Source organism: Cydia splendana, chromosome 1 (genome assembly GCF_910591565.1).
Source record: "Cydia splendana chromosome 1, ilCydSple1.2, whole genome shotgun sequence".
Taxonomy (NCBI): domain Eukaryota; kingdom Metazoa; phylum Arthropoda; class Insecta; order Lepidoptera; family Tortricidae; genus Cydia; species Cydia splendana.
The window spans coordinates 31,630,895-31,652,273 of record NC_085960.1 but is presented as its reverse complement, the minus strand read 5'-3'; the positions used below and the strand labels follow the sequence as shown (position 1 = coordinate 31,652,273).

The 21,379-nt window shown below is 38.3% G+C and overlaps 1 protein-coding gene across 1 annotated transcript; it reads left to right on the top strand.

Moving 5' to 3' along the window:
• Positions 1–346: 346 nt before the first annotated feature.
• LOC134793382 (uridine phosphorylase 1) lies at positions 347–21,059 on the top strand. Its single transcript, XM_063764958.1, has 10 exons — positions 347–504; positions 1,020–1,143; positions 2,035–2,196; positions 10,440–10,625; positions 11,270–11,408; positions 14,437–14,630; positions 15,038–15,111; positions 15,679–18,147; positions 18,459–20,396; positions 20,663–21,059. Exons 1-8 carry the CDS (start codon positions 467–469, stop codon positions 15,785–15,787), a joined length of 1,026 nt encoding a protein of 341 aa, XP_063621028.1. The 5' UTR covers positions 347–466; the 3' UTR covers positions 15,788–18,147; positions 18,459–20,396; positions 20,663–21,059.
• The last annotated feature ends 320 nt before the right edge of the window (positions 21,060–21,379 follow it).

Sequence of the window (21,379 nt, the reverse complement as noted above, 5' to 3'; positions counted from 1 at the left end):
TAAATGCCATGTCAAACTAATGAGTCCATTAGCTGCGACAACTATGATGCTCAGTATGGAATTGACAAATATCGGGATATGGCGGTCATGTCACAATAACAGTGATGTCACGAGCTACAGCAAAACAAAGTGAAGTTGGACTCCAGTCAGCCTCTATAATGCTATGTACAGTCGCCATCAGATATATCGGAGCGGCCAAGGTGCTCACAAATATCGGAACACGCCTCTATTGTCAGGGCGTTAGAGCGCGTGTTCAGATATTGTGAACACCGATATATCTGATGGCGACTGTACTTAATCAAGTTAACAATACAACAAGCTTAACCATCGACAGTTCCAACAGTAACCGACCGCACATCACGGTGTAACCATTTATTATATCTAGAGACGCGCCGCGCCATTAGACCAGTTAGCGTGATTTTGCTACTTGAGTTCTTTATAAGAAGTAACTTGAGAGGTCATTGCCATGAGTTTTATAGGACACTATTCAAAGAAGCCTGAAAGGTAATTCGTATTGCTTTTGTGTGTGTGGATACATTGATATTAAATAGTATGTAAGTACGCAAAAAGTTGGCAGTTGTTCATAAATCAGCTGTGAATCCTATTCGCCGGATTAAAACTATCTAGGTATCTTTGAAGAAAAGCGGAACGTATTTTTAGAATTATAATTTGTGCAAATATAATTCTAAATAAGTATGTATATATATTTAGGCACACCTTAATACCTAACAAAGTTATTTATGTCACTCTTTAAATAGGTACCTACAATAGGTAGGTAGGTAGACTAGGTAGGTACTTAGGATGAATGTACTTATAACAAAAATCAAGGAAAAGGTTTTACGGTGCATAGTGACAAAGGTCAAATTACCTCCCATCTCTGACGATCAGAGTTATCACTAAACGCTAAGAAATTCAATATTGACAGTTCATTTCCTGACAATATCTGCTCTACAGAATAAAAATCTCTTACCTTCAGTAGGTCATTAGAAAACAATCTCACGTGTGTTCTGCCCCTACAGATACCCAGATGGCACGGTGCGGCTACGGAACCCCAACATCGAGCTCATGGACCAGGACATCCTGTACCACCTGGCGCTCGGCAGCGGCTCGCACGACCTCGTCGAGATGTTCGGCGATGTTAAGGTAAATACAACATTTAAACTACAGACTGAACACGTAACACGTAAGTAGATAGCCGCTGTAGCCAGGGATATACGTGCAAATTTGTCTGGCGTATGTGTCTGACAGATATATACCTAATTCTGCCATTGTCCGTCTGACACGTCTGTCAGATGGATGATGGATCTGACGGATATATGTGTACGTACGTACGGACGTATTCCTAGCTTTCGTCTATATCTGTTAGGTATATTGGCTCAGAAATGCTGAAACTCACATTGTGTGATGCTTTTGTACAATTTTATATGACGAAATTATTACGGCAAATTACGGTTGTATTTTATCCTCTTGTACTAAAGTAGGTATAAAATAAAGAAGACTCATTAAACTTTAAACGTGATCATACGACTTGACAACCTGTAGAAATTATGAGCAACTGAACTTTAAAACTTCACTTAACTGCATGCCTCCTGTTTTTAACTTTACTGCTGTCTCTAGCATTTCACCGAAAACAATGGACAAAAGGAGTTGTGAAACTACACTTGTTTTTGTCTAATTTATTCTTTAATTCATTGACACTTACTTATAGATCTCTCTCTGATGCCTCATTGCCTTTTTTTTTCAGGATAAAAGGATATTAGAACTATCTTTGTGTAGCATATTGATTAAATATTTTTTCCATTAGGAAACAAGTACTAGAGTACTTAGAGACACGCTAAAGGCCTCCTTTGTACAGTCGCCATCAGATATATCGGCCGGCCAACGAACGCTCACAAATATCTGAACGCTCCTCTATTGTCAAGGTGCTAGAGTGCGAGTTCAGATATTTTTGAGCACCTCGGGCGCTCCGATATATCTAATGGCTACTTACAGTTCATAATTTCCTAGACTATAACATTAATGTTTTCCGTTCAGTTCGTCTGCATGGGAGGCACGCCGAAGCGCATGGAGCAGTTCGCGTACCACATAATGGCGGAGATCGGCCACAAGCTGCCGTGCGGCACCACCCTGCAGGACATCAGCCAGTTCTCCTACCGCTACTCCATGTTCAAAGTGGGGCCGGTGCTGTCTATCAGTGTAAGTAGACCATCATATCCTAGCGTACCACATAATGTTGGAGATCAGCCACAAGCTGCCGTGCGGCACCACCCTGCAGGACATCAGCCAGTTCTCCTACCGCTACTCCATGTTCAAAGTGGGGCCGGTGCTGTCTATCAGTGTAAGTAGACCATCATATCCTAGCGTACCACATAATGGCGGAGATCGGCCACAAGCTGCCGTGCGGCACCACTCTGCAGGACATCAGCCAGTTCTCCTACCGCTACTCCATGTTCAAAGTGGGGCCCGTGCTATCTATGAGTGTAAGTACACCACTACAACTACTGTACATTACAAAGGTCTATTTCGGTCAGTGGCAAACAAGCATAGGTACGTCTTGTCTGATGGCTATCGGTTACCGTATCCTATGGTCGACTTGAATTCCAAAGGTGTCATATTGGCGCCTTCACATGGATTGGCACTTGAGTGTAAATGTCAACGGCAGTTAGGTTAAAAGGAGTTATCTGCTATGTGATCCGTTTGCATTGATCTTGAGTGTAGTCACCTCGGCAACTCGCTTCACCTTGCACGGACGGTGACCGCTGTTTCTAGTGAAAGGTTACAGAAAACTTACACGCGTAGTAAAAAAAATATAAATCATATTTATTGACGGTGTTAATCAATCATTAATGTTATTTTAGTATAATTACGCGAGTAGTGATAGATTTTCTGGTAGTATTGCAAACTTAACTGGCTTTAACGGCCGGTTAACAATCGTCACAAAACTGACTTTAAACATAACTTAAGCCGCGCTTTAATGTAGGCACGTACGTTAAATGGAAATTCCCTAAACCATCTCAACTGTCGATTAGATTTCAAATAACAATTCCAAACGGGACCCTATTACTAAGTTTCCGCTGTCCGTCTGTCAAAAACCGTAATAGACAGATAGACAGTTCATTATTTTCTCAGTATGTGTGTTTATATTGCCGCTGTAACAACAAAATAAGGTGTATTGGGGTTGTTCCGATCGGTTTTTGGGCGAGTTGAGAGTAATGTTCGTCTTTGGAGTGGAAGTCGTGTTACATTTTGATTTTTTCCTCAAGACAGATGATGCCTGAAAGGTATATAGTCTTAAAATCTTCACAGTGTGTATTTCTATTACCGCTGTAGCATAGACCAAGATAAAAGGTGATAGAAGGTGGTCAAGCGCTCTAATAAATTTAGGGCGATTTGTTGCCTCTAATATACTGCAAAAAGTCATTCATTCCATTCTGATCGCGGTTTGATAATACTCTAAGGCGGCGGTCGGCAACCTGCGGCCCGCGGGCCGCATGCGGGTCGTGATACTGTCACTTGCAGCCTGCGAGCCTCTCTGGCTATGTAATATTGACAAACGACAATGTCTGATAAAGTCATAAATATTAACAAAGTGCGGCCCGCGTCAACTTACTCGTCGTTAACTACGCTACTAAAACTACACAAAAAAAGGTTGCCGACCGCTGCTCTAAGGTATTCAAGTTCAAGTTCTACATGAGGGTTGTGTAGATATGTATGGAAGTAAATTACGTGTAAATTACCTACACCTTTCATGGTTTTGGCTGTGCATAGCTACGGGAGCGTACGCAACCGAAAGCCTGAGGGCCTACCGCGAATCACGTTCGACGTGTTGCCTCCCTGTCACACTTACGTACGAATTTACAAGTGCGACAGAGAGGCAACCCGTCGAACGTAGTTAGTTGGCCCTCTGGCGTGAAATTAGTTTGCGGCTGCTCGCTATCGCTACAAAGTGACGAACATGTATGCTATTAATATTGACGGGGAGTTTGATTAAGGCAAGTCATGACAAGGCTAATTTGTTGTTCACATTCCATTTTCAAACAATATAGCTTTATGTAACCGTAGAACCATACAATAACGAGAAGTAATTAAGGCTTGCTTGCAGCTTGAGAACGCGTTAGGGAAGGATAACATGATTCGTGATTAATATTTTGCTTTATACTCTGTATCTTAAGGTATTTAAATAATAGTTAACAAAATCTATCCTCAAATGGCTCTTTAAGCCAGTTGAGGGTAGATGAAAACATTACATGATCAAATAATGTAGGTTAAAGTCAGGTCGTTCAGTGACAGATCCTGGCGGTTTTGTATTTGGTTGGTTAACCAATAAATGTTATAACTACCCGAAAAAGTTGAACAGATCATTTGTTTACTTTTATTTAAATACCTAAAGATACAGAGTATAGGTAGCACAAGTTTGCTAGTGGTAGAGTAGGTACTTAGTACTAAAATTACATACACTCTTTTAACTGTGTGACTAGTTCTGGATATGTTTTTTGAAGTGAATACTTCTTTAGCGGCGCTGTGCACTTTGTGATGGGGAAATAATGTTAAACTCGCGACAGGTCACGTGACCGACAGATTCGACAGATTGAAAATTCGTAAGGACACGTGACCTGATCGAAAAACTGTTACAATCATGGTATAATAATATACTCCGCCTGGTACTCTATTCCGAGATTCGCGTATGACCTAACTGACACGGGCCTACGTCATCATGCTGTTTACAGGTTCTCAAACTTTAAAATGTGGGAGAATTTTAACCAACGGTGAAAATTATTTTAACGGCATTCATTTTAAGTTATTCATGTAGAAACATAGTAAAATAAAACAAATCTAATGTATTAAATTAACCTTTATTTATCTATACAAGACAAACGTTTGAAAAACTAATTCACAGTTACACATTAATTACCAAGCTTACGGCGTGAAAAGTTTGGAAAACACTGCGACTGCTGACACTGAGCGAGAAGGAAGTAACAATTAACACGCGTTCGACAAGGATGACGGTCAGGGCATGAAGTTATCTAGATCCGAATTGTCAAATGTGACAGCGCTATCCTGTGTTGTCAGTAGTGTAAACAGAATTACCCGAACGTCTGAAATTTCTGTCGTGAATCGGAAGATATTGCTAACGAATAATTAAAAATGACGTGTTATTGTAAAATTTAAGATAAAATACATATAAATGAAAATTATAAAATTATAAAGAAATATTTTAACTTATTAACCATAGGTATAATGTACCCATGTAACATGTTATGTTGAAATAAAGTGGCAATGTTATTGTGACGTAGGCCCGTGTCACTCTGGGAATAGAAGACCATGTTTTATTAGACCATGGTTACAATGTCATTGAGTTTTCACATCTGCCGGCACTCCCGGAGTGCAACCCGTTTTTTTACATTTATATTTCACATAGTATATTTGCTCGCTTTTGTTTTCACGCCGTCATTGGGCAGAGGCAGCGCGTCAATTGAGATAAATTAAACCTAATTTATCTATATTTATCGGCAACCGCCGTTCGTACGAATATGATTGCTGTTGGTTTTAGGCCGATTCAACTGGTTGTAGTGGTTGTTCAACGAACGAACATACGGAGTTTATCTTGACGTAACAATTGACGTTCGTATAATGTAGAGTATAGTTTTGATGCTGCAGCCATTAGGGGTCATCCATTAATTACGTCACACGAATTTCAAGGTTTTTTGACCCCTCCCCCCCTCCTTGTCACACTTGGTCACATTTGGCAAACCCCTTCCCCCCTGGTGTGACGTCACATTTTTTCAACGAAATCGGCAAATCGAATTAAGTATTATTAATTTTTGGACAAAATATTAGTAAATTTATAACCCAAAATTGATTATGAAAAAAAATTAAACTAATAAAAACGATTATCGTTCCAAAAACTTGTTTTTGAACTGTACAGTAAATAAAATGATTAAAATAAAATTTTGGTTACTGATGAAGTTAAAGTGACGTCACAAAGTTTGTGACTCCCCTCTCCCCCTTGTCACAACATGGCACATTTTCTTGACCCCCCTAAACGTGTGATGTAATTAATGGATGACCCCTTATTGTTCTCATTGTAGCAGAGTGGCATCATCATCGTCATCATCATTTGTAGCAGTGGTCAATGACAAAGACTACATGACAGGGCACGAGTGCGAGCGAGAAATCCGCCAAGGATACAAATGTTTCCGCAGAGACTTTTTTCTGCGAGTGTTTCAAAGGACATCTGATTTTTGCGGTGGCCCAAAAATACGTTTTTAGAAAAAAAAGTTTTACTTACACCGCTTACACGTGTACGATATATTTTACGATGTATATTAAAAAATATTTAAAGCTACAATCATTTAACTGAAACAAAACCTTTGTCTTCAAAATATTCTTCTTTGGCTTTGATACACAAAAGCAAAGCTTTGTTAAAATTATCAACATTAGGCCATCCTTTATACCAATAAATAAATATTATAAGTGCTGCGGTGAGGTAATATGTACTGCCAGTACATATTACCCCACCCTATATCATCCTATAAGGAGAAGATATATTTATAGATATAAGAGGCACTTAGAAAATGGCGTCGCTAAGGTGCCATGAAATCCTTTAACTCTGATAAATGGGTTTGAAATTATGAGAAATAATTCCACATTATGATCGATGCTTAGGATGATGATATTGATGGTAGTCTACCTATGTTTGAAAGAGATGGGTTTAGTTAATAAAAAATAGTTAATTTATCTCATCGTTGCTTTCATATTTTTAACACAGTTTAAGGAAGGAAGAAGAAAGGTTTAAGGAATAAGGAAGCCCTGATCAAATGAAAACTAAATTATGTTATTTAAGGCGTGTGCAGACCGGATGCGTGTGCGTAGACGTGCACGTGCATACGCGTGAGATAATATATGTACAGATCTTTATAAGAGACGGCACACCGGTTGCGTGACGTGTGCGTGTACGGCTATAACTATATGGTCTAAGATCCCACATATATGATCGACCTTCACCAATCTTTAGGCAACCCTATTTATTTATGTTCTGGAACATATTTTCTTTCATATTTTCATAGTTTCATCCGTCAGACAGATTGGTGAAGGTCGACCATATGTGGGATCTCCTACTAATAACATCTTAGCGCACGTCTGAGCACACGCAGCATCTATAGCACCGTAGGCGAAATGGTCAAGTCACGTGGTTAGTTTTGTTTACTTTTTTAATACGTACTTAAACAAATAGATTACAGTAGATACTCTGTGTTTACTTATGTATATCTACTGCAATTAATAGCAATTAACCTTCACATTGACGGAGACCAAAGGTGCCGGCGACAGTTTATATAAACATCCCCAAGCTCTAAATAGATAATAGTCCCGTCACAGATCACCTATCACGCAGATACTTAGAGCATTACTCGTAGCGAATATCGGTCAGGTGTGGAGGTCCACACAATATGGCGCTTCTAAGATACTTACAATAAGGGGGCCCAAAATACGTTGACCAAAAACTTTTTAGGAATATTTTTCTTACACAACTTTTACAAAATTGCTTAACAAATTAAAACTGCAGTCATTTAACTAAAACAAAATGTATTATGTATTTTTGAATATTCTCCTTTAGCTTTTATACACAAACAAACGCAAACGTTTGTTAAACTTATCATACTTATCAACAATATCGCATTTAAAAAAAATGTCAAGTTATTTTGGGCCACTCACTCACGGTCACGAATAACAGTTTTTATAAACATCATGAAGCTCTGAATAGATAATAGTCCTGTTTACTTTAAGTAGCATATATTATACAACTCGCGGTTACCATCACACATTAGTGCTCCCATACTAGTCCTTCTAGAGCGTGTCCGTGCGATGAAATTATGTATGCACAACTTTGATCAAGCGGAAACGGCGACCTTCGCTACCGCTCGGTGAAATATACGGTTCTAAAAGGAGGATTTAATGCCATAACGCATTTTTACCAGGCAACCTGCAAAACTACAAATTGAAGCTTTCGAACAGATAATTCTATTAGCATTTCTTTTTGAGGAATTCCAAACTATAGTGTTCATGTGACGGGTTGATATTTTTATAGTTTTATGTAAATGGAGCCTTTATCGTCGTGTTTACTTTTAAGTTATTTTGTATCACCTACTTTTGACGCCCATGTTGAATCATTTATTTGTGACGATCCGATACTATTGATTTTGCATTACCTGTCTGAAACTGCTATTTTAATAGGCGGCTTCGTGTGTTTTTCCGAAAAGTTATTTTCACTTATTATGCCATTTATGACTTCAAAATAAAAATCCCAATTTTGAGTTTTATGCTAACGAACGTGTTCTTACATTGCGTACGCAAAGGAGATAACTACTTATATCATAATATTTTCACGAACTATTCGAATGTTCTTTTAACTAGTTTTTGGTGCCTAAAACTATTTTTGGGTCTGACCTCCTCGAGACTGGAACAGGCTCACTCTCCTTCTAATATTAAAGAGTAAGAGCATTTTTTAGACCCAGAACAAGATGGAAGGATGTAGTGCTAAAGGACATGAGTGAGTGTAACAAGTTATCAGAGGACGATGCCGTGGACAGGGCGAAGTGGTGAAGGTTAAGCAGGAAAGCTGACCCCACCACCATGTGGGATAATAGATAGCTAGGAAGAGAGAAAGAAGCTTTTTCCAGTGGGTCAATACCAACCAAAGGGGCATATATGGGTTAAATGATGGCCTTCCGTGTAAATTCTAGTTTGGCATGGAACTACATGTATTCTGCCAAATGTCGACCTATTAATTAACTGGAATAACTAGATGTGGAACAGTTCCAATCAGCTTTGGTTACTTACAAATCTTTCCAGTATACTAGATGGGTAATTACATTAATAATCGGCAGGTTAGTTTATTTAACCCTTTGAACACCATGAACTCTTAATTGCGTCGTGTGTTGTCGTGCCTAATGCGCTTTACGACTATGGATATGGCCTGAAATAAATCTATTGTATTGTATTGTATATGGCGTTCATATACCTACTGTTAAGGTTTAACAGTTAAACCATCCATACCTAACCAACATGCTTTCAAATAAGGTTTAATGGCTTGGTTTTACCAATGATGTTGGTATGTGTGTGACATTTTTGGATGTGACAAATGACAAACCTTCGTTTATGATGAAAGTTTTATTCTGTTCAATTAAGATGGTTTCGTAACGACTTTTCTGATGGTTGTTACGGCTGTTATGGGTAAGCTGCTCCTTGTAAGCGTGTAGCCGTTATCTACACGCTTTTAACTTTACCATCGATCGCATTTTGTTTGTGGCGCTGTCATTCACAATTCATAATGGGTACTATCGATTTGCCTTAAAGTACACACGTCGATTAACAAAACCGAACAGGAATTATTACCCTCTTACTTGCGTGCGTGTTGACTTTATGGAACTTTTAATGCTATAATTTTAGGACATGGTTGGGATAGAGCAATCAAGGCGCTTTTACCTATACTTAACGGTTAATTATACCTTTATACATATTGTATCTTCTACTTAATATGGCTTCTTCTTTTTCGTCTATATACAGGTTGATTCATGAGACGTGAGCAGGACTAATCCTGCACACTCAGTAACTGATAATTGATCGATCACCGTCGTATTTAGGAGAAACAAGAACACTTTTTCCTATTTTTTTACTTTTTGGTGAGGGCAAATTTAATTCTCAACAATCATGGTCACCCTACAGGACCTAATTAATAAACATAAAAACCTCTTTAACCGTAATGGCATTTTGATTACGAAGAAAATAAACTGTCAAACTTGAGTGAGATACGAGTTTTCAAAAGTAACCAGACCGTGATGACAGTAATAGTAATGACATTCAATTTGACACAGAATATCGGTAGTTTAGTATTCTAATTTTAGGGTGACCATGCATGTCGTAAAAATATGAATAACTTTTTTTTTCAACACGACTAGAAAATTAACGTTAACCTCACTAATACTGATACGAAACAGTTGCTTATAATTAACTATATGCGCAGTGTTAGTCCTGCTCACGTCTCCTGAATCACGCTGTATATATATCAGCGGTCGGCAACGTTTTACGTAGCAGCCAAGGGCCACATAGTAGTTAACGAAGTTGAAGTGTGCCGCACTTTGTTAATATTATTGTCTTTATCAGACATTGTTGTTTGTCAATATTACATACAAAATAGCCAGGGACCGCCTGTTATCGACCGCTGGTCTATATGGTCTACACTACACTATCCTTCCGATTAAAAAAATATACTGGAACCGATTTATATGCCAATAACTTACAATAATTACGTACGGAACGAGTATAGTTCGTATTTATGCGTTTGCCATTTGCGTCCATGGTCAAGCGGATTATTGTGTTCTAAATAATCTTAACCGTAATACTTAGTATATTATTGCTAATAAGTGTCTTTAACATTCCAGCACGGCATGGGCATCCCATCAGTGGGCATTCTCCTCCACGAGGTGATCAAGCTGATGTACCACGCCAAGGTCCGGGACCCGGTGTTCTTCCGGATCGGTACTTGCGGCGGCGTCGGCTATGAGGGAGGCACCGTCGTCATTTCTGATGAAGCTGTCGATGGCGCGCTGAAGAATGCTCTGGAACTGGTAAGATGTTTTACATGATACTATTATAGAGTTGGGACTAGAGAGTAAGATAGAGAGAGAGGATTTTCCACGTGATCAAGCTGATATACCTACTACGCTAAAATCCGGGACCGAACGCTTGAAAACTGGTAAGACGTTCTACAATATTCTATTATACAAGATACTAACACAGTGATGATATTAGACTGAGGATTAAGCCCGATTTAGACGATGCGAGAACTCGTATGCGAGTTTCATACCGTTGCGGGTTTTGATCGGTCGGTTGAATTGGACGTAACCAACAGTCCGCAATGTAGCTAAAATCGCGCGCGCGCCGTTTAAATCAACCGTTATCCACGAGGTGATCGTATGTACCGAGAGAATATACGTATACAGTCGAAGTTTATATTGGAAATTTTTTGGCGAACCCCTAATAAAGTCATATAGACCTCCACTTCAAGATAGAAAGAAAAATGCTTGTCTAAACCTATAAGTAGACTAGGAAGACCCTTACTTTCTTAAAACAATGACCCAGTTTATTTTATAGTTGCCTGACATGAAAGTGTATCCGAACGGAGCATAACTAGGTACACATACGTGTGTATCTGCTAAGTGCCATTTTTTTTATACAAAACCTATGCTCAAACTATGTTCCCACATTGCAGACGGTGTTAGGCAACATGGTGTCACGGCCGGCAAAGCTGGACCGGCGGCTGGCGCGCGAGGTGCGGGCGCTGGCCGACCCCGAGGACCCCTACGACACCGTCACCGGCAAGACCATGTGCACATACGACTTCTACGAGGGTGCGTATCTTCTTCTTCTTGGTCGTGACCTCGTGTCTGAGGGACGTGACTCCTATGGGGTATTCTTCCTATCACTGCTCTCCAGGCCTCTCGATCTTCGGCCATCTGCATCGTTGCCTGGAGCGAAGTCTGGGTAATATTTTGGACCACATCTGACCATCTAATGGGTGCACGCCCTCTACTCCTTCGGGTACGTATCCGTCCGTCCGAGGGTACGTTACAGTAGTATAATTTTACGGTTTAACCCACATGTTTTTAGTCACTCGCGCAACATGTTTCGGCAGGGGTGCGAAACTCCTGACTTCGGTCAAACTCGGCTCCGCTCGGCTCAGCATTGCTCCGAGCAATTATTAGGGTTGGCACCACTTGACTTCCTTTTGCGTGCACGACCACAGATAAGATAATCACTTGATTTTTGACAACCCTAAATATCCGAAAGGGATAGTGCCATATACTAGAAAGGGACAGCATGATTCGACCCTGAACCGCTGTCAAACTTCGTTTTTGTAGGAAGTTTCCTTTCTGTACGGTAGTACTATTAATTATTCTGTGGTTTCGGTCTCCATTTCCAAGCACTAACAGTACGCGGCTAGCAGCAGTACGCGACTAGCGCCCGTCGTGAACGCTACTCGCTTATACACTGCTAGTGCTTGAAAATGGAGACCTAGGCTCCCCGAAACATGTCGCGCGAGTGACTAAAAACACGTGAGTTAAACCGTAAAATTATAGCTATAACTATCTATCTATTTGTAAAAGACATCACTTAGTACCACTTCAATAACGGCGGGAAATAGCTGACATAAGTTATGTACTTAGTATCACTACTGGTTTCGTGGATAGTCCTGAACTACTTTCCAATCTCTCTTTTAATACCCCCACTCGTTGTAAAAGGTATTATCCTCCTATTTCTATTAAATTTTCATCGTCCAAATACAGACTGAATAGTTTCTTGTCGCGTGCGAGTAGAGCTTTAAACAACCTGGCAAACCAAGTAGATATAGATATATTTAATTGTAAGATACCTTTGGTTAAACGTTATTTGACGCTAAAATGTTTTATTTGAGCATGTGTAATCAATCTTTGTTTGCTACTTTTCTATTGTATTTCTGATTGTAGGTGTTTTTAAAATATTGTCATTTTTGGATTGTACTTAATTGACCGAAGCGAAGCGAAGGTCTACGTTTTGACTCGGGCATTTTGCTTTCGTATGTCCGGATGTTCTCCTCTACAGGTCGCAATTCTTAACCGATTCTCGTGAAATTTTGTGACCGAATTTTATGACTAAATAAAATTTTTTTGTCAATCCGGTTTTTGGAAATTTTTAAAAATGGCGGAGTCGTGATACCTGGCGCCTAAACAAATAGTCGTATCGATATCATAAGACTTTTTTCTTTTTGAAACATGTTTACAGAGTTAATAGCAAAAAATGCAGAAAAAAATTATCGCTGGTTTAGGCGGTATTTAGATATTTAATTTTAACTAATTTTAATTTGAGAAGGAGTAGCTAAATTTCGTCAACTCATCTAAGAACTATTTGGCTCAGTTTGTAAACGTTCGCTTTTTCTGTTTGCACAGAGGGTCTGGGTTCGATCCCCAGTAATTGTATGCTGGGATATTATAACTTTTTGTATTTTTTTACACATAAATTTCGTATTGTTTTTCTTTAATTTACTATACACCGTGTTTTTATTGAATTCCGTTAACTTAGGGGTATAGTTAAGTACGTTTATAAGAACTAAATGGCATAGTTAATTTTCAAAAAAAAAATTTTTTTTGTTTTCTTTTTTGTTTTTTTTTTTGTTTAAAAAGTAATTAAATGTAGCATATAGCGTTGTTGTAACACGGGCATTACATTTAACTCAACCAAACAATTGAAATCTGTGACATATCAATGTCATTTCGTACATCAATCGACCGAGATTGTACTTAAGTTTAGTAGCAAATGTATGAACTCATTCTAAACACTAATCAATATGTAAGCCGGCCCTAAGGCAAGTGTACACGCTTGTAGAGGCCTTATAGTAAAAAAATAAATTATGGATTATCTCCGAAATGGACTTAATTAGAACATCGGTGTCTTTGAGAAAGTTACTTGATTTAAGCTCAGGAATGCACCCTTGAAATTAACGGAAATCAAAAAAAACACGGTGTATTTAAAGCTCTTAGCACCATGTTATTTCAAGCTCTGCTCGCGAGGTCTACAGCTCACAGAGCCACTAGTATGTAGGTACTGTAAAAAACTTGTTGTGTGTTGCTGTGTCCGAGCGTTGACACTTTTTATTTAAGTAAACTTGAATGTAATAATCTGTAGCTACATGTGTGATCCTGTAATTGGCTTTCCATCTCTTATTAATTGTGAATACTCTGTATAGATAGCTGTTGGATCTCCATAACATAAATAAATAAATAAATTTGTTTAATGTTAGTATGTCTCAAAACAGTTTAATTTCGAATAACAGATTGTTGCTGGACGTAATGTGCCTCTTTAAACATTTTGTAACTTCGCTGCTTTCCATCCACAATCTTACGCGGTTTCGCTCTAACTGTCTCAAAGGACATATTTACCAAAATACAGTTTTCTCTCTAGAACACGCGGTTGTTGATTCTGCGAAAGATACCATTCCAATTAGCTGACCAAGGGCGGGTTTAAATTCAGCAAGCTGTACCCGCACTTTTTTCATTACTTACACAATTTGTTGCACAATGTTTAGATTAATACTTACCTACTTACTCCTTATACCTAAGATGGACTAATTACCTACCTAACCCTTATACTATACCTAAGAACTTATGTAAAAAGTAATGAAATAAACGCATTTGTATTTGTATTTGTAAAGATTGGATCAGCCACTACCACTTTAATACCTAGTCTTTATCAGTCAGGGACAGCGTGTCTAACCCAGTATATCTTTTTTAATAGCTGGTAACTTTCAGTTTACAACTGGCTACAGGTGTTACTATTTAACGTTATCGAGTTCATTCCATGCCCACGTTATCCAAAGGTATCTAATCTCGAGATTGTAAACAGGTCAAGGGCGGCTCGACGGGGCATTCTGCGACTTCACCGAAGCAGACAAGATGGAGTATCTAGAGCGGGTGCACAAGGCTGGTGTTGTGAACATCGAGATGGAGTCGCTCGCGTTCGCGGCGCTCACGCACCACGCGGGCATCAAAGCGGCCGTCGTGTGTGTCACACTGCTCGACCGGCTCAAGGGCGACCAGGTGTGTTCCGAGAATTGTACCGAACCCAGGGAGTGTGCAGGGAGCGTATTTTTCTTCTGCTACTGAAAACTTAAAATATAATAGTTTCTGGTTCATCGTTGAGCAATAATGACTATGAAGACTAAGTGCCACTTGCACCATCCGCCCTTGACAGACTGATCAACGTCACCCGGCACGCCGCGGCAGTTTACTACGAAACTTTCCATACAATAAAATTTAGCGAACTCTTTAACAATGACAAATAGTTTGGTGCAACCGGTTAAGCCTGTAACAAGATTGGCAAAATTGTACCTGGACGACCCTGGATGGGAAACCCGAATGGACAACTTAGCTCATACCTTTAATTAGGGATATAATCATTGTTTGATATGTGCATTTTATACTTAGTATAATGTTGCGGTTTTCAGGTACTCGCTCCCAAGGAAGTTCTGGATGAGTGGCAACAGAGGCCGACGAAGCTTGTCTGCCGCTACATTAAAAGGTATGTAGGTAGACATTCAAATTGGTCTCTACACACAGTCACACACATAGTGTTGTCGAGGCGTTAGAGTGCGTGCTCAGATATTATTGAGCACCTCGGCCGCTCTGATATATCTGATAGCGATTGTACCTAATATACTCTTTCTGCATACTTTTTTGAGCAGTCGGTAACGGGTTTTCCAATAAAATTATAGCAACATCACAACGACTTTGACATTATCATAGCTACGAGTGTATTTACAACCCCTGACGCGAATACCACGTACGTGTTACCCTCAGGGCTCGGAACCGGTATTTTTGAAAATCCCCGAAAGAGCCCAATATTTTGAATTATTTTATGCAGGACTGAATCATGTATTTAGGTAATAACTTCGTATTATTAGATTGTTCAATTAAAAATGAAATAATAAACCAAAGAACGAAAACGAACGTAATAATACTGGTATTTTTGTATGGAGCAAATACCGGTTTCCGACCCCTGGTTACCCTTTATTGATTTATTGGGTTACTAGTACATGACATGTTTGATACGTAGGTGTCTAATAAATCTAAAAATGTTTTCTCGCAGATATCTGCAGATGAAGGGTCGCCTGTCGCTGGACGGGCACGGCTCGGTGTCCGTGAAGAGCCCGCGCCGGTTCAAGCTGGTGCAGCAGGAGTCGGAGACCTACGACTAAGCTGCCGGGCGAGTAACTCCTCAGTCGACTGAGCCGCCAGCTAGGGCAAGCAACTCGGTCGACTAGGCTGTGCCAGCGTTAAGGTAACAGGCAGACATCGGCTCGTCGCTATGTTTAAAGTTACAGTTACGGCACAGGAGACTAAACTAACGGAACATAAGTCAAACAACAACAAACAATTTTGCTGGCTTATCAAGTACTTTAGTACCTACACTTTACCCAGAGTTAGATGGAGCAAACTGACAGCATTCTACAAATAATATTTTTATTAAGGCAATATAATGTTTTAAAACTAAATACAAGATTGTACCCATAACACGGTAATCTTATGAATACATGCCCGTAAACGTCAGTGTACTTTTTCGAATTCTGGATGCAACTACGATACGTGAGAGAGTGGACAACCCCCCCACTTTTAGCTTCACGGCTATGTGTAAGCTTTCAGAATGGATGCTTAATACTGTTGCTCTGAGTAGTTCAGTTTTCTGTGACCGTCTGACATATCTGCGACGCTAGCGGCATCTTGCATATATGCTAATGTAGCACGTATGGTGCCAATCGTGACATTTGCGCCAATATTTAAGGCACTAAGCTCCACTGACTAAACGGAAATACTGCTTTAATTCTCGTATATATCTATCTATCTCTTTAACTCTATTCCTTTCTGGTCTAACATATTTTTATTTGAATTCAAAGATGTATGCTTTGAAACGTCGGGCTAAATTGGAATAATAAAAGCCGCCTTCGCGGTTCTTAAACAGTTTTTACATTCCCGTTGCTATAGACGATTGTGAATTATGAGATTTCATCTAGTTTCCCGGTTCGTTTGTTAAATAATTTGTATGAAAAATGGACATGACACGATTATATAATAGGTAAGTATAGGTACATATATTCCTGTATACTTATGCAAAATGGAAAATGCCAAGATGACAATAATTTGCGCAACGACAACGAAACGCTATCCGTCTCTCTATCGCACTAGCATGGAAAAAGTGATAAAGAGACATAGCGTTTCTTTGATGTAGCTCAAATGATTGTCATCTTGGTTAGGCCCCCAGGTCTGAAAGTGACAAAACTTCGGGAAAGTTAGGGGATGATAGAATGTTCGCTTCGGCCTCGAATCGCACATAATATCTACATATAAATCTTTGGCCACAAACGAGAAGTTAGTAGGGAACCGATTTTTGATATTAGAGCGCTCGTTTTCGTGCATTACTAGGCATTTAAATTCTACTAATAGAAATGAAAACGAGTGGTCAATAACCACTAGATTCCCAATTTCTATTGCTCGTATTTCAAAAATATCAATTCGCCGTTTTCTACAGATTTTCAGGTGACGAAATCGAGCGCTAGAAATTCAAAAATTGGCCCCCAGTCCATGTTCGAGGCTCGAAGCGAATGTGTCGATTGTCTTTGATATTACTAAATAATATGTCTGTCACTGCCATCTTTGTTAGTTAAGTACATAATTATGTACCAAAATTGGGCATCTAAGTACATGTACCTAATTGGATAGAAGAATTGAACATTTTATTTAATGAGATTTAATTTAATTCTATCATACACTTGTATTAGTTAATGAAAAGTGTAATTGTTTATAACTAAGTAATCACGGCAAATTAGTTTGTGTACCTAGTTATGTATTATGTATCTATGTATGTGCTATGTTGTACTAGCTACTTTATATAATATTATTGACGTATTGTAAGTATCGGATACAACAATCAAATAACTAAATGTTACTGCCAAATTATTGATATGTATATATTCTTACTGTTTATAATTTACAACTTTATCTTGTAATTACGTATGTGTATAGTTGGCTTCAAAAGTTGCTGGACATTTTACAGTTGACAGATTTGAACCTCGCGTATTACATTTAAGTATATTGATACCTACCATTTTATTTTTAGTAGTTTTCGGAGATTTTTTTAGTTATATTTATATGAAACCATAGTCAAGAGCTTTTGGGCTATAGATAAAACCATAAAGAACCTATTGCGAGAAAGTACAAAAGTGTTCAATGACATTCGACACTGACTATACTGAAATGTTTTTTTAAATACTTTTTATTTACAACGATCTTAAGAAACACATATCGTCATTTATTCAATGTCTTTTATATCGTTTACCTTTGGACTCAAGTGACTTAGATTTTCTAAAGTATTACGTGAAAGTGGTTAATCGGTAATCAAATCAAGTAGAATCGAAGTAGTAGCGACATATCAACTGCATCACAACTTTTTTCGGGTTATACAATTTACTTATTATTAAAATCTAAACATTCCCCTGTTTTTTTGTCGATTTACCTACATACATGTGTGTGTGTTGCACTACAAATGATTATCTTTTGGCAAGTTTTGTATCAGAACATTCAGAACCGAAGTAATCGATGTAGCCCTCCGAATCGCTAAACTTAAGTGGCAGTGGGCGGGGCACATTGCATGTAGAACCGATGGCCAATGGGGCGGAAAGGTTCTAGAGTGGCGACCACGTACCGGATGGCGCAGCGTGGATAGACCCCCTACAAGGTGGACTGATGACCTGGTAATGGTCGCGGGAGTCCGCTGGATACGGGTGGCGCAAGACCGGTCATTGTGGCACTCTTTGGGGGAGGCGTATGTCCAGCAGTGGACGTCCTCTGGCTGATACGATGATGATTATGAAGTTTTGCATGCATTATTTTTATTCCCAGTGTATCATGTGTTACCTCTGCATTTTATTTTTAGTAGGTTAGTCTATTGATAACCTTTTCTAGTGTTAATATTTCTTTATGCCTATGAATTATAATGTACAAATACACATCGCATCAATGTAATTTAAATCTTTCACAAAAGAAACGAAGTAGCATTCCTTTTGATTCAATTTATATTTTGTTCAATGTTTTGAACAAAATATATCATTTCAACCCACGATACTTTACTAATATCAAAATTGTATAGTGTGTTCACGAGACTAGAAATTTGGAAACAACTTATCAGGACGAAGAAAGTCCGTGAATAGAAATGGCCGCCGCCGTTACTCTGAGTCACATGACAGATTTCTCACGAGCTGAGTGTATTATTAAACAGTTTTACAACGAACATTGACTTTGTTCCGATATAATAGTTAAATTTTACAGAGCCCCGTAAACTAGTATTAAATCGGCGTATTGTGTATAGGCGGCTATGTTGTTTAGTAGATAAACGTTATTCAAAAGTTCAATACAGATTTTATGCGCTTCCAATTAATAAATTGTTACATGCAATCATGCACAAAATGTTGGCAGAAGATTGTTTCAAATATATCGGTAGATAAGAGTGAATATTTTTTATTTATATTAACCCGATTGTGAGTTTTAATGAAAATTTTAATATTCATCGAATTGAGAGTGTTATCGGTAATTGTTATAGTATAAAATAATCGAAATGTAACTAGGCTATAAGAACAATATGCTTCGGAGAAAGTAACTCGAAAATTGCACCAATATTTATTAGAGTTACTAGGATGTATAGTTAATCACTGTACGCGTAGCTTAGGGAGAGTTGTTAAGTAGCTTTGTATAAACGAAATAAAACTGCGTTAATGTACCTGTCGTCAAGGGATTTTAACTCCAAAGTTGACGTTGGTTTTGTTTTACGATATTCAACTCACCCTAAGCGTCATGATAAGTAACAAACTATGGTAATTGTTTGCGTTTTGAGAAATTATAACTATTGTACTATAAGTCAAACATCGCGTAGTGCGATGAGTATCTTTGCAATTAAAAACTTTAATTATAATAGCTCAAAATGATATGTACTTAAGCTCATTGTTTGTAAACTGTTAGAGTAAATGCATTGCTATATTCGGTGTTAACGTTAATCGGTTTATGAAGTTACGCGTAGAAGATTTGTTGTTGAATTGGTTATTTAGGGGGTTGTTCTGAGTAGTTACCACCTGCGCCTACTGAACTATGGAGCACTGGCTTAATTTGGCCTCAGAAAATTCTACATGTCAGTATGAGGTATCAAAGTGTATGTGTGAAAGAGTGAAGTATCAATAAAAGAGCGCATTCATGTTAAACTTGCATGTCTAATGCCACAGCGCTTGCCTATCTATGTGACATGCGCTTGAGTCAGGACGAAGGTGTAAATACACTGGTGTGGACATGCATTTACACGACGACGTAACTCCTCACATACACAAATTACTGAACAAATAGACATACAAAAACAATATCATGCTAGACTTTTAGCGTTTTAGAAATGTGTCCGGTGATAACTACTGAGAATAATCTATTTAGGATACCTAAGGCTTCTGGACCTAAGTTGCCGGCGGAGCTGCGGACCGCGGTATACAAACAATTTAGTAATAAGGCTATATCCGTGATAACGGACCCCTGAACCGTTTAAGGGCTTTAATGGATCCCTTAGTGGGATATTATTTCTCATTTAAATTAGTTTTCGTGCATTACAAGTTTTTGTATTTACATTAGTAGTTTGGCATGAAAAAACTACCTAACAGTGTCAACTATTAATGCGTTTATCTAATTATTGTTTGTTTTTTATTAAAGGAATTTAATCTTGAGAGATTAACACGAAATTGTACATCACTGTCTCTTTTAGATCGATCGGAAATGAGAATAGTAGGTACATTGTGCAACATGGGACGTAGGTAAGTTGAATATTGCAAACGAGAGTAAGTTAAATCGCGACGGCTTGCCGGAGCGATTTATAGACTCGAGCTTGCAATATTATTACGTCCCGAGTTACACACAATATTTTTCATCACACTTGCGATACAAAAATTAAGTATAAAAACAAAAAACTGTTAATTATGGCACTAGAAACTTCATAACTCCCGCTAAACCCGCGTGCAATTCCACATTTACTGAGCGAGTGTGATGAAAAGTACTAAAATTATTATGTTAGCTTTCAGGAAAGTTTAATAAAGCTCTTCTCAATTAGTAAAGACCTCATGTCATACTCGATTAGTTTTTATTTTATTTTTGAACCTAGATGTTAAATCAGGCGAGTCCATGAATGTGAATGTATCTTTTAGGTATTCTTGAAAAAAAAAAGAATTACCTAAACATGCATTTCATTATCATCATGAGCTTGACTGTACAATGATCATTGTCTATCTATTAGCTGATTTTGCCAGCGAAATAGTATTTAACCAAAATGTTTAAGATCATTTTTGTAAGCTTAATCCTACCATACCTAAACATAAATTAATTTTACTAGAATAACTTACCTACCTAAGTATGATTATTTATCGTATTAATAAATTTAATTTTGACTCCCTATGTCTATGTTATTATTTTATTCCTATAACAAACCTTTTGCAATTTTTGTATTTAAGGTGCTCGCTTAAATATATTTTTTTGTTTTAACCTTATTGCTAGAGTCCGTCCAAGCTAACTGTGCACTGACTTGAATGGAACAAAATGACAGGGTGTCATCATAAACATCATATCGTCAGGTGACAACCAAAACTCACTAATTACTTTCACAAGTTAAGAGCCAGAGTCAACCATGCTAGTAACAAAATAAGGTTAATCTTTGTATATAGTTCGTTTTATTTAGCATTAGAAAGAAGGTAAGCAATCTTGACATGTCATTTAAT

Bases quoted from the DNA above. Each gene is read 5' to 3' on its own strand.
- LOC134793382 (XM_063764958.1), top strand. From the start codon at position 467: ATGAGTTTTATAGGACACTATTCAAAGAAGCCTGAAAG. The intron at 505-1,019 runs GTAATTCGTATT...CTGCCCCTACAG, and splicing joins TATTCAAAGAAGCCTGAAAG to ATACCCAGATGGCACGGTGC. The intron at 10,626-11,269 runs GTAAGATGTTTT...CCCACATTGCAG, and splicing joins TGAAGAATGCTCTGGAACTG to ACGGTGTTAGGCAACATGGT.